Below are 15,093 nucleotides of genomic sequence, written 5' to 3'. Positions count from 1 at the left end.
TGGGACCACAGGCGCCTGCCACAAAGCCTGGCTATTTTCTTTTTTTGGTTGCAGCTGTCATTGTTGTTTGGCAAGCCCAGGCTGGATTCGAACCCGCCACCTTGGGTGTATGTGGCTGGTGCCTTAGCCATTTGAGCCACAGGCACTGAGCCAGGGTGGGAATATTTTTAAGCCCTTTTGGCCTTGTACACATCCTCTGTGAGCTGCCTAGGTACATCTTCTTCTCAGAGCCGGGCCTCCCTTCTGCTGCTGTTTCTCCCCCATCCAGCTGGACGGTATGATTATCTAGTGTGCATAGTATGTGAAGGGTGGAATTATGTTCTGTGGTCTGTACCCTTTTTTCCAACTGTTAATGTTTTTTAATAGACGGATGTTTAATTTGTTTAGTAAAATCAGTCAATGTTTTCCAGTTGTTGTTGATGGATTTCTTTAAAAGGCTTTCTAAGATTTCACAACGAAAATTTCTCAAAAGACACAATAAAAGGACAAAAACACGCAAGTCGTACATGTATGACATTTATATGACAAAGTGGGCCTAGGAAATATGATTTATCATACATGTGCTAGATCATTGAATACTCATTCTGGAGGAAAAAAGATCTAGACACTAGATCATTCCATACCAGAAGGTTTTTTAGATGGATTGAAAAGTTTAAATATATATTTTGTGGAAATCTGCACCTATAGTCCCTGTTGCAGATTCATAAGAGAAAAAAAAAAGAAAGCACCAGAAAACTTCCTCCACTTCTATGGTCGCCGTGAGATATAAGAGGAATAAACTGGAAATGCACAGTTTATCAATCCTCCCACTTCCTATACTCTGTTCTGCTGCAACAGGAACAGTCAGCTCATTTAAGACTGGGAAACTGCAAATGATTTCAACACAATGTAAAAGTCATGTTAGTCCTTATAGCATTTTCCCCCGAGGTAAATGGAGTTGGTGGATTAGAATTATTACAGCAGGAGAGGAAAGATGACTCAGCTCATCTTCCGACTAAAAGGAAGCTCCGTAAGACCTTTATTAAGAAAAGTAGGCAGCACGATTGCTCACACCTGTAACCAGCACTTTGGGAGGGTGAGGCAGGAGGATCCTTGGAGCCCAGGAATTTGAGACTGCAGTGAGCTGTAACTAAGGACACCACTTCACTGCAGCCAGGGTGGCTGAATGACACCCTGTCTCACAAGAGAGGGGAGGGGAGGGGAGGAGAGGGGAGGGGTGGAGGGGAGAGGAGAGGAGAGGAGAGGAGGAAGACAAGGAACAGTAAGCACGCTCCCCTGTGGGGCTGCCTTGCACAGCTGTGGCACAGGGTGCACCCCCCATGCACCCTACAGACAAAGACCTCCTTTCCTGTCTGGTCCTGCCAGAGTCCAGCATCCTCTCTGCTGGTTTTGTGTACTTCTCATACATTCTGACATAGCCTCTGGCCACTTGTGTGAGGTTCCTCTGCATTTTGACCTTGCTCTCCCGAAGTACCAATTTTTGTTTGGGTTAGTACTTTAGTGACAAAGGTCAAAGATTTTGAGTGGCCTATGGCTAAGTTAAATTGTCCCATAAACTTAGTATTTTGCATACATAATTTTAAAGCAGCCAAAGTACTTACTGAGTGCATATATTGTGTTGGAAAAGAAATGCCCGTCGTGTATAAAAAGTACTGAAAATGCAAATAACATTTATGTCTTCATTTTGTTTTTCCATAGAGAAAATGCTATACTGGGGTCATATGCATCTACAAAGACAAAAAGCCTCAAGTTTTTTGCAGATGATCCCAAGTAGCATATTAATGACAGCTAAATTTTAGCACAGCTGTCCATACCCCGCAGAGTGTAACGCTGAGCAGTACAGTATCACACAGTAATCCAGGATGCTGTCTGTTCTTGCGATTTCCAAGAACAGATCAGCGCAAGGCAGGAGGAGAAGCTATTATCACACAAAGCCACTGCTGCTCTCCTGAGAGCTCATGGTCTCAGGATAGATGCCCCTGCGAGACCGCTCTCCGAGAGGTCAGAGGGAGCTAAGGCAGCGTTAGACCCACTGCAAGATCCGACTTGGGTCAGAGGAAAACTGGGTCTGAGGACCACGGCTGCATATGGCCACTACCTGTCTCACGTGCTTGTTCGGTAAACGCCCTGATTATAAGCCCTATGTAAACAAAGCTGTCAGTTTCATCGTTTGAGGAAAGAGGGAAATATATTTAATTCTTTATTTCTAAGCAGATTTTTCCACCCAATAAGAAAATTTGGTAGGTAAACTTCCAGTGTCAATACCAATGATATTTTTAGGTGTAAAGCTTTTCAAAGAGAAACGACGCTCATTCATTTTGTCCCACCCCTGACTCCAGGGGCCTGGGCACTGCAGATGTTTACCAGGGTCTGGTGTCCTCATGGGGTTCTGTGGGAGCGAGCGCCACCTACCGTCACAGCTGGGCAGTGCGTGGTTCCACTGATGGTTTCGCTCACACAGCAGGGGCTCGTTGTCACTCAGGGTGTACCCTGGGTCGCAGCTGAACGTCACTGTGGACCTGATGCCAAAATTGCTGCCATGGCGATGGCCATTCACAGGGATCCCTGGGTCAAGGCAGGAGTCGGACTCCAGAGTGACACCTAGAGGCACAGAGAAGAGGCTTCACATGGGGGCCTTGCCAGTTTAATGAAAAGAAAAAGCATCCATGCCGGAAGCTATGAAATATTCCCAGCCAGGCTCACACCCAGAAAATCGTGCAAGTGAACCCAACAATCCATTAGTGTAAAAACCAGTAACATCTGCATCTTCAAATTAGATTAATATTGTTACAGGACTTACCAGATGATAGCTAAGTGGTGCACCCCAGAGTAACCCCCTGATCACTCAGAAGTTAACTTTCCTTCTTGGAAATCAATGAACTGTACTAAATAAAGTCCATGCCTGTCCTGCCTTCAAGCTCATAGGTCATGTGTGAGTTAGACTTTGCCACTAAACTTTGCTTGCACTCACCAGAGCACACACATACACATGTAAGGCAACTCAAAAGTGCGCTAGACTTGGGTTTCTAAACTGTATTCCATAAATCCAGACCAGTTTCCAATTTACACGTATATCAGCCACTTTCAAGATGGCTACAGATAGTCTACACTAAAAAATGAAAAAAAAAAAAGGTGCTATAGACAGTTATCTAAGGAATTATGGTTCTGCTGACTTTCTTTTCTCTGTCTCTCACACTAAAATTTTTCTTTCATCCTAAAATAATACATATTTTTAAAGGCAAGGAACAAATGAGAACAGGGGAAGAGGATATTACTGCAATAGTTACACAGGCAAAGAAAGAAATAAATAAAAGACCTGTTGCTGTATCTTATTTTCTCAGTGAGGCTCAGAACGTTAGAATAATGACCTATACTCGGAATACAAAATATTATAGTATGTTTAGTGCACAGAATGCTTCATCCCCAAAACCAATCTTTGAAATATTGTTTCTTGTTGTTACATTTATTTTACCAAAGTCTGAATGACATAACTTATGACGACAGCACCCCTCATTTAGTCAGACACATGAAATACAAATGAGAGGGTGACTTTTTAAATAAAATTTTTAGTCAGACACATGAAATACAAATGAGGGGGTGACTTTTTAAATAAAATGCGACAGTACTCTGCCCAGAGGGAAGTAAAACTCAGTGGAAAGGCGGGGGTGGGGGGAAGAGGACTGGAGGAGGGGAGCCACAACCTACCCATCCAGTACAATGAACACTCTCTGGGGGACGGGCACACTCATAGCCCTGACTTAAGCATTACAACAGTGATTCATGTAACCAAAGACATTTGTACCCCCTTAATATTTTGGATTAAAAAATAAGATATCTATTTTAGATTCAGCTGTGCATGCTGAGTGGTGGGGGCGGGGGCTGAGGAAGCAGGCTTACTCTCGTAGTGGATGAGGAAACCAACATTGGAGCGGCTGTTGTCCGTGGTGAATAGGAGGTACATGAAGTTCCCGGTGCTGATGAGGAACTGAGGGGCTTGCGTGCCATGGTACTCCCCAATCAGCGGGGATGAGCTGGCCGGCCCGTCTCTGACCTCCAGAGTGTCATAGTTGACTTCAGTCTGAAATCTGCAAACAGAGGTGTGAAATCAGAAAACCTTTTCAGAGCCTCTTTAGCTTACAGGTCTGCTCAACATATCTTCACATGTTAATTGTGAAGTGAAACCCACTTATATCCATATAACTAAGATATTTAAAGTTACATATGTACTTTTTAAAATTGGGAGTCCATATAATATGTAAGACTCACCGTATCTTCACATGTTAATTGGAAACCCACTTATATCCATATAACTAAGATATTTAAAGTTACATATGTACTTTTTAAAATTGGGAGTCCATATAATATGTAAGACTAGCATGTTTCATTTTTTTTTCTACAAGAATCGGCATGTCCTAAATCCCTTCATCTTATATCTAATATCCTGTAATAACACAGTTACAAAAAGGGGGAATTAATCAGCCTATCCAAAGTCCACTATGTTGTGGGTTTTTAAAAATAAATAATCACTGATTAGTGAATAATCCATTAGTATATATTTTCAAACTATTTCTCATCATTCTTTATTTAACGTGATCATGGGCATCTTAAATGGTGCATACTGTAGCGACATTATCTGTTAAACAAGAAATGTAATTTAAAATATGGGACAATACTTTAAATATCTTTCACTGAAAAAACAAAAACAAAAACAAAAACTTCCATGCCTTTTAAAATTGCATTAACTCTTTCAGGCACTAGAATAACCCTGAGTATATTATTGGTACCTCAGCAACCAAATGATTCTTCAACAACTTGAAAAAGTTAGGACAGCTTCCAAAAGTGCTCAACTTCCAGAGAATCTGGCCTGAGATGAGATTATATAAAGTTTCAGCCACTTGGGTATCCTTTGATGCAATGAAGGTTCCATTCCAGGCACTGAGATAATTTCCTAAATGAGGCCTATCTTGTCCTCAAAGAGCTAACCTGGTTTCCAGTGTCTGACTCTGCTCTCAGGGAGCAGTTTTAGCCTCATAAGCCTCTGACTCACTCAGTGGCGCCGAGCCTCTGCCGTTACCCCCCATGCTCTGCCCTGGATATTTCTGATAAAGAGGGAGGCAGCTCTGGGGAGAGGAAGGCATCTCAATTTCACGGCACGTGGCAACAGAAAAGGGTGTAGAAAGAAAAGGGCTCTGCTCCATTCATCATCAAGCACGTGCTCCTCCCAGGGTAAAGGCACAGTAATGAGATGCTCTTGCAACCCTGAAACCTGATCTCCCACAAAGAGGAATCAGACAATTTGCACATCATGTGGCTGGACCCAACCGAGGCCACAGGCTGCTGCGACTGTGCTCAGAGAGCCCCAGCTTTGTCCGTCCCTTTTCTAAAACTTTCTCTGGCCTCTGTGGTTTCTCAGTTGTTCTGAGTACAAATTCTAGAAATGCAGCTAAACAGAAAAGTAGTTTCATCTGGTCTATTCACCCCCAAGTATTCATGTCCCCTTTCTTTAGAGACAGCAGAGACCTACAGAGGGCACATCTCGCAGCTGGAGCAGTTCCAGGAAACAGAAACATCTGCAGGCTCCTCATTGCTATGCAAGTCAGTGCAGGCTGAGGGACAGCACCACAGTGGGGGGCTCGAGACTCGCGCACAAACGCTTCCTTTATGAGGGTGCAGCCCGAGGCAGAAACTAGCATGGAGCAGGCTCTAAGGGAGGGATGTTTATCTAGGACAGGGTGTCCAACCTTTCTCTTTTCTGCCCTACATTGGAAAAATAAGGGTTGTTTTGGGCCACACGTAAAACAGAGGCTAGAAAGCTGATGAGCAAAGAAAAAGATTCCTGCATACTTTTTACAGTCCTCCAAGAATCTGCATGCATCCTATGGGCCATAGGTTGGCCGCTCCTGATCTAGGGTAAAGCTCACACATGTCTGAAAATGTCAGAAATAGGAGGTATTCCCACAGGGAATTTAGCAAAACACGACACTGAAAAAAAATATTGAAAAGACAAGACTGGGAAAAATTAAACAAGAATGAAATAAATGAATCAACGAAACTTCATTTCAGGCAACTGAAAATGAAATGCTATTATGCCAAATGAGAATAAAAAACCACTATTTTTACAAAATGACATAAATCTCATACGCTGCTGGGAACCTAGGCTTGCTTCATTCAGCCCCTCCCCCTAGTGCCAAGAAGCATAAAAAATTAATAGGAAACTATCCCTAATTTACTAAATATTTGTAGATTTAATTATTTTTTCAAGTGATTAAGATTCTACACAGTAAGTCACCTTCAATATAGTGGGTCTGGAAATCACATTTTTTTTTTCATCTTCTGAGCATAGCTAAGGGATCATATGAAAAATAATTGTAAATAAAAATAATCGCTAAAAGATAACTCCTGGTAAAAACCTTTCTTGCATTGACATTATAATTGATCATTGTAAAATCACTGGAAAACAAAATAAACATCATATTCATCTCTTCTGGGACACTGTAATACCCTAAGTATTGAAATGCAGGATGCACTCTAGCCAAGAAGGTCATTGTTAGAGAAAGCCCAGGGTGACTGGGACATTAACAGTCACGTATTAAACAAAGATGTTGCCCCAGAATTACGAGCACAGGGTTCGTGGCAATACATTTTTGCTTTTTAAACAGAAGTTTGATTTCAATTTTGCAATAAACGGGAAGCCATTTTATCATGCAGAATTCAACAGCATGCATATTTTTAAAAATCATCAAGTAGGTTATCAAATCGCTAAGCCAAACCACACTCCAGTGATGATATCATCCGTAGGTAATTAATGAGTTATTAACTGTTCTTCTCTGAGGACCCCATGGGCCATCCCACAGTGGGGGTGGGGTAGGGTTGTTTTCCTGATGCCACAGAAGGTCCCCAAAGCCGATCTCTTGTATAGTCACACACCAAAGCAGAATTGATTCAATTGCAGTCCAAACTGCAGAGCCAGACCCCAGGGTCAAACCTGGACAGTGGCCCACCAGGACCAGCCCCTCCCACCGTGGTCTGCACACCTGCGATTTAACTGTATGTATCAAGTTTTGATACTATTTCTGGTTAAGTGAGTTCCTTTAGGGGGATGGATAGAGAGTGGTCATCTTTTTAAGTTTTAAGCTAAATTTCCTAAAAACATGGAACAGGCACAAGTCATTAGGTCCAAATGAAGAATTTTTTTTTCTTCTTACCTATCGAAAGTTATTTTAATAGAATGGCCTGGTTTTGCTTCAATTATCCATTCACAATTTAAAGAATCTTTATAATATCCCGGCCATCCAGGAGGCAAAATGACACCACTGGAAGCTGTCAGGTGTCCACCACATGGAGCTGAAAAAAAAAGTACATGGTATTTATTAGGTTGAGTTAAATGTAGAATTAAATAGTAATGACAGTACCTTGATAAAAGCAAGGATCTGTATTCAGGGGTCTGATATTTTCAAGTACTAAAGCAAAACTAATTACCAAACAAACTATAAGTTTATTAAAAACAGGGTCTATGTATCCCATTTCTGGTGATTTATTATTAATTTGAAGCTAAGCTCTTCTCCTCTACTAATGGTGGGGTGAAATGACGAAGTGTGAGTTCTCCGTGCTAGATTAATGATCTCAAGGAATCATCACAAGAACCTGTGAGGTACAGACCCATATTATCTGTATTTTATATGCATTTAGAATTCAACAAATACGTATTGATCAACAAATTTAAAGCCACTTCACATCTACACATCGAAATCCTCTTGAGGTGTGTGCCTGTGGGTCTGTGTATGTGTTTAGTTATGTTGGGTTGTGTGCATTTTATTAAAATAATTAGCCATGGATAACATATTAAATTATTGGTGTTAGAAAAACACAGTAGCATTTTCAGCCAAATCCCATAAGCATGGAATCAGATGGCACTGATTCTTTCTTAGCAAATAGATAGTTAATAACCAATGGAGAACACGTCTCTGTCTGGCCACATGTGTTATCCAGATTTCTCTGTATCCCCTCTCAAAATTCTTTGCCATTGGTAATTTTCTTTGCAAATTTATAGATATCAAATGTACTATGGGAAAATGTGTACTTTTCACAAAGAAAAATATTCCTTTCCTTGAAAACCTGGATGTAGGCTGGGCACCTGTCACTCAGTGGTTAGAGTGCCAGGCTTGTGCACCAGGAATGGTGGATTTGAACCTGGCCAGAGCCTGCCAAACAAAACAAAACAAAAAGAAAAAGAAAAAGAAAAAAATTCTGTATGCACCAAAATGCTAAGACAGTTTATACCATTTTATCCAGGTTTTGATCCAAGAAAAATACTTGGATTAATGAAATATATATATTTAGTCATAGCAGCTTCATTTATAACAAATAAAAAATAAAGAAAAAAGAAATGTAAAAAATGATAAAATGGTATGACACATATTGGAATGTAGCAAGTACATTTGCCATAATGTTTGGAATTTTGTTGGTATGAGAAAATATTCACAGTAGAATATTAAACATTTGAGAAGTAGGATACAAAATTGTCCATGGAGTATAGCCTGAATTTAATTAAGGAAAAATTGTATTCAGATGAAAGATAAATGGAAACTTAAAAATATATCAGTGATAGTTAATGCTGTGTTATTAAGTTAATGTGGACCACGTTTTTTATGTAGTTCTTTTTTGCCAAATAAACTATAATAATTATTTCTATAACTATTCATTATTTCTATAGTTAGAAAATGTAATATGAATCAGAGTAATTCTTATAAATTTGAATTCTTAAGAACACTTAATTTTATGTAATGACAATTTAAAAAAAACCATTTTTACTAATATAATTTTTCTAGTTAAATCTCTAAATTCTTATTTGTAGCCTGGGAAATCATGCATCCACATGTAAAAATATTATATGTGAATAGATTTAATTTTTTGTTTTTGTTTTTAGATAATATAGCAAGCCCTTTTAAGAATGTAAGGTAATCAGAATTACATACACTAATTTTACTTATGTCACGTTTAACTGACTATACACCACATAAAAAAGACATACGGCAAATATAAAATTTTAAACATTTTATGATACATGAGAGATTTCTAAATCTCCATGATGTATTATTTCCTGTCCTATTTTCCACATAAATACAAAGCGAAAAGGATTCATTTTAATTTTTTTAATTTTGTATTTTTGAATTTCTTGAAATATGCCTGTTGGCACACTCTACTACTATTAATTATTTTCCTATTCTACTGTTTTTCACATCACTATATAATTTGCAGTATCCTTTAGAACTTGTGTTGCTTTATCTGGGTGAAATAGACATTTTAATCCTTATATTGTAGATGAATAAAATTAACACTGAAATATTAGACGATGACCCCAAACTTGACAACTTGATGTCATTAGCTTAGATTTGGTTATACCACGGTTGTAACAGCTCTACAATTTCAGTACCATCAGTAGGGAGGTGTATTTCTCACACAAGCCACGTGTGTAGGGCTCAGAGACGCAGCTCCTTCCTTCACGTTGGGGCAGCAAATGGAGAAGGATCTTGCACAAACAGCTGAAGGTGATCAAGTGATTACTGCACCTCCACAGATCCCTAATTGGCCAGAACCCTTCACAAAATCCTGTTAAACCCTGGGGGGGGGGGAGTGAGAAGATATTCTACTTGTGGAGATCAAGAACATTTGATAACAGCTCCACTGACGTCCCTGTTCACACAGCTGATAGGAGACAGCAGCTGCGGCAACTAGCTCATTAGTACGCAAATTCTCCTTTGATTTTTTTTGGATGATTCAAATTACAGCGGTCAATTCTCTGATATTGTATTTCTAAAATAAATCCTTCCTGATTATATAAATACGGTTTTTCTATAGCTTTTTATCTAATCTGATTATTTGATTTTGGGTTACACTGACGCTGAATGTATCAAATGTTACATAGGAAGGCCCCGCATCTTCTCCGTTATCTGCGCTCCTGTTCTCAGCACTAAAATCGGCTGCCTTTAAGAGACGGGTAACTCACGGATGCATCTGCTTGGTACTTGTGTCTTTTCCACGTTCAATCTTTAGTCTTTTTGCAAATATTTTCTATGCTACTCTTTTTATTTGATTCACACTGGATATTTCATATTTTGTTGGAAAATCACCAATTTCCTACAGACCGTAATGATTTGATGTCATGAAGTTGAGGATGTGCTCACACGCAGCTATATTCCTCCAGAATAACTTGTGTTTTGAAGGCTGTCCCTGCGCTGTGCTGAGGAATGTAACTCAGAGGGACAGAGAAAACCTTTGCTCAGAGGCGGCATGATTTATACCCGAGATGCATCTGGCATCTAGTAAATTATGCCAGAACAAACAAATAAAAAAAAATTGTTTTATTGCGAAGCTTCCAGTATTCATGTAATATTATATTATTTTTGTAATAATGATGATTTCTCTTTATATTCCCAAATATCTGTAACTTTAGTTTCCATCATCAGATTCATAGTTGTTTCTAACATTTGATTTTTATTAATATAGTGTCCTAATTTATTTTTCTTTTATTCTAAGCATTCAATCTTAGTATTAGGTTCTTATATATATATATATATACATATATATACACATTTATACAATTCATATATATTTATATATATATACATATATAATTCATATATATATGTATTTTTTTTTTTTTTTTTGGTGGAGACAGAGTCTCACTTTATCACCCTCGGTAGAGTGCAGTTCTGTCACACAGCTCACAGCAACCTCCAACTCCTAGGCTTAGGAGGTTCTCTTGCCTCAGCCTCCTGAGTAGGTGGGACCACAGGCGTCTATCACAATGCCCAGTTAATTTTTGTTGTTGCACTTTGGCTGCAGCTGGGTTTGAACCTGCCACCCTTGATATATGGGGCTGGTGTCCTACCCACTGAGCCAAAGACACCACTCAGGTTCTTATATTTTTGATCTTTTTGTTCTACATCGATGGTCTTTAAGATACATATTTTGCTCATAGCAGAAGTTAGGCTGTGCAGTATCATTTTTTGATGGAAATTGTTCTCTTTCTCATGGTTTCTAAATACTGTGGGAGTTAAGATTTGAGTTTCTCTTTAATATGCAGTTATAGTAAACTTTCTGATTTATAGAGATTTGCTTGTGGTTCTATTTTTATTATATACTTATAGTAATACATTATTTGGAATTTTATAGAATATGTGGCCTTACCTATTTTAATTTACTAAGTGCACTTTATGATTAATTATATAAGTGATTTAAAAAATCTATGATGAAAGCAATAAACATGATCATTCTGTAAGGAATACAAGATTCTTTGTGTCTCTCAAGTCAATTTTAGTTTGTATTACTCACTTTTTGATGGACATCTTATTTTTTTTCCTTCTATAAGTGTTTACTTCTGAAAGTCAGATTTCTTATCTTTTCTTTTTGGTTTTATTCAGAAGGGGCATTGATCGGTGATCTAGCTAGCCATATCATCAGAGGATCCATCTTTATCGACACTCATCAGAACTCAGTGACTGAGTTGTTCAATACAGTCTAAGCTTTCAAAATTGTTCCCCATGAACTACTCCTTTCTGTTAAGGTTTCCTCTGTTAACACCCTAAAGGATAAAACCGCACCTATTTATTAACATTTTATAAAACATAAAACAAAGAACTATACATTTAAAATGTGTGATGAAAATAGATAGCAATGAAAAAATCTACAATTGTTTTCTGGCGCTTCCATTGATCAATTTTCAACCTGGGGTGGGGCTCACAGTCCACTAGATCATTTTAACAATTTACAAAATCGTGAAAACCAGAACACCTTTCTGAGCATCCCCACACAAAACAGCCAGTAGGACCTGATTAGAAATGTCTCCTTCACGTGATGGTGCGTAACTGTGGAGGTGGGGAGGGGGCCTGGAGCATGGGGGCAACACGGGGGGCACAGCTGTGCCCGGCCAGGCTGCTGCCTGCCCCCGAGGAGTTTGTACATTCTGGCTCTGCTTAGACAACTGGAGATCACAGGTTTGGCGTTATCATGCCAAGTCATTCTAGAAAGGACAGTGATCCTCAACCACAGGTTACAACTGACATATATCTCTTTTCTATTTATATGAAAAATAAATAAATGTTGACAGAAGAGCTAGGAAAATAAAAATAAACAAGAGGGGGAAACACACCACTGACCATGATGAACATTTTTCTGTGCAGCTTTCTTTTCAGTTTAACTTATTACCATGAGTGATGTATGTATTTATATGTTTCACAAGTGGCACACTGCTACACGTGTGTGTGCATCATCTAGTTGTTCACATGACATCGGTTTACGAGTGTCTGTGCTCCTATAATCTGCTAATGATGCACAGGATCCTGATAAAGAATATATTATGATTCAACTAAGCAATCTTCTATTGTTGGAAATTTAGATGTTTCCAACTCTGCATCATTACGAATAGTTCTACAAAAAGTATTCTTGAACAAACACCTTTTCATGGTTGCTTGACTATTTCCTTATGATATTGATTCAGGACTATAATTTATGGCTCAAAGGCAAAAGCATTTCAGACTCTTTTCATGAGTGTTCACTGTGATGCAGTGATTTTAAATCCTCAATAGCATGACCATGAAATACCAATTTTTCTATAACCTTGTCAATAATGTATCTTATTAATATGTTTAAATCTTTGCCAGTCACACAGAGAAAAATGGTATTTTAGTTCTATATTTAAATATGTATTTCTTTTATATCTATGAGAAGTTAAAAAATTCTTTTTAGATCATTGTACCTATACTACTCTGATAGGAAATGTGAATATATAATCTAAGTAAATATTTTTAAATGATTAATAATGAGAGGCTCAATATTTTTCCCTATTTTTTTCCCTATTTTTAATCAGATAAGTAACCAGAATAGAAATATCAAGAAGAAAATTGGGTAGTGTTTATGTCGACTACAGTAAGAGTAACAAAATAGTTAACTAAATCCACATTGTTATGGGATGACTGTGTCTCTCTCCCCCAACCCCAAAATTCATATGGTGTGGTCCCACTTTTCAGAAGAGCAGACTGCAATTAAATATGAAAATAGGGTCACTGCAGCTGTAGTTTATAAGATACGGTCTTACTTGAACAGAGAGACTCCTAAACAAACACAACTATGTCTTCATAAAAAGGGGAGCTTGAGACGGGGGCAGACACACACAGGGAGAATGAATATAAGGGCAGAGACTCGGGTGATTCTCCCACAAACCATGGAATTCCAAAGCTGTGGCCTGTGCCACCAGCCAGAGGAGGGGTCTAGGCAGTTCCTGCTTCACAGCCCTCAGAAGGGACCCACCCTGTTGACACCGTGGCCTCAAACTTCCAGCCTCCAGAACTGTGGGACTGTATTTTTCTGTTGGTTAAAGCACCATTGGTGGGCCTTTGTGAGGGTGGCCCTAGCACACTAATGCTGTCTGAGGACAGTTATGTGATATCAGAGGAGAAGGACCCCAGGTGACAGGAGCTGTACCTTCACAGCGGGGAACAGTGGAGCTCCAGACCACATTCCCGTCCTGCAAGATGCAGGTGATGGACTCCGATCCCTGGGTCTTGACAAAACCGTCATCACAGTGGAAGGACACTGAGCTACCAAGTAGAAACCGGTCACCAAAGCGCCGTCCATTTACAGGAATGCCGGGATCATGGCATTCATTCTGACCAAATGCTGAAAAGGAAAATAAAAATAAAAATAGAAATGCTTGAACATCAATTATACATATTTGTAGAGAAGAAAATAGAACATAACTTATAAAGGCAATTATTGTCTCAAATTTCAGTTATATCCTTTGTAGATAAATACAGTAATAAATAGAATATTAGAATAAATAATAATAAATATTAGAATCTACTGAGAAAGAAAAGGAGCATATGAATAAATAGATATAACTATCACTTATACAGCATTTTAGATACAACAATCATTCATATGCACTTAGAAAAGGAGAAAGGGGATATAGCAGGTGGTGGAATGTGGATATATATAATCCAGTAGAAACCTGGGTTAGAGTCCTGTGCTTGTCATCTGACATAGATGACTCTAATGGCCATAGCTCAGACATCTTTCTTTAAAAATTGAGGAGTAAGTCCATACCCCAGAAACTAAATGAAATAATTACTGTCAAATTCTAAGTACAGCTCCTGAGAGAAGTAAACAGTCAACAAATGATATTCACGTTAACCCTACTGTCCTATTCCTTCCACAACACATTTAAGTAAATGTTCCCATATGAAATACACAAGTGTTGGCATTCTAATCCTGCTCTTCATGTGAAATGACACAATCCTTTTAACTACAGTATTTGTCACATGGAGCATGCATGAGTGGGTGGAAGAATTCATGGATTCAGGATGGATGGATAGATGGAAAGAAGGATGGATGAATAGATGAAAAGATAGATGGATGGGTGGATGGATGAAAAGAAGGATGAATGAATGGATGGAAGGATGGGTGGATGGATGGAAAGATAGATGGATGGATGGAAGGATGGGTGGCTAGATGGAAAGAAGGATGGATGAATGGATGGAAAGATAGATGGATGGATGGGTGGATGGATGGAAGTATGGTGGATAGATGGAAAGAAGGATGGATGAATGGATGGGAGGATGGGTGGATGGATGGAAGGATGATGGATAGATGAAAAGAAGAATGAATGAATGGATGGAAAGAGATGGATGGATGGGTGGATGGATGGAAGGATGGTGGATAGATGGAAAGAAGGATGAATGAATGGATGGAAAGATAGATGGATGGATGGGTGGATGGATGGAAGGATGGTGAATAGATGGAAAGAAGGATGAATGAATGGATGGAAAGATAGATGGATGGATGGGTGGATGGATGGAAGGATGGTAGATAGATGGAAAGAAGGATGGATGAATGGATGGAAAGATAGATGGATGGATGGGTGGATGGATGAATGGAAGGATGGTGGATAGATGGATGGATGGGTGGATGGATGGAAGGATGGTGGATAGATGGATGGATGGGTGGATGGATGGAAGGATGGTGGATAGATGGATGGATGGGTGGATGGATGGAAGGATGGATGGATAGATGGATGGATGGGTGGATGGATGGAAG

At 39.1% G+C, this 15,093-nt stretch overlaps 1 protein-coding gene across 1 annotated transcript in view; it reads right to left on the bottom strand.

Moving 5' to 3' along the window:
• Positions 1-15,093, bottom strand: part of CSMD1 (CUB and Sushi multiple domains 1) — a 1,810,668-nt gene that overhangs the window by 364,439 nt on the left and 1,431,136 nt on the right. Inside the window, exons 15-18 of the mRNA XM_023517585.1 lie at positions 13,483-13,677; positions 7,206-7,344; positions 3,898-4,085; positions 2,413-2,601 (exon numbers count right to left, since the gene is read on the bottom strand). Of these exons, the coding sequence (XP_023373353.1) occupies positions 2,413-2,601; positions 3,898-4,085; positions 7,206-7,344; positions 13,483-13,677 (711 nt within the window). The remainder of the gene's footprint in view (positions 1-2,412; positions 2,602-3,897; positions 4,086-7,205; positions 7,345-13,482; positions 13,678-15,093) is intronic.

The sequence above is a fragment of the Otolemur garnettii genome, unplaced genomic scaffold (genome assembly GCF_000181295.1).
Source record: "Otolemur garnettii isolate 467f Iridium unplaced genomic scaffold, OtoGar3 scaffold00114, whole genome shotgun sequence".
NCBI classification, from domain to species: Eukaryota; Metazoa; Chordata; class Mammalia; order Primates; family Galagidae; genus Otolemur; species Otolemur garnettii.
This window is presented reverse-complemented; position numbering and strand designations above follow the sequence as displayed.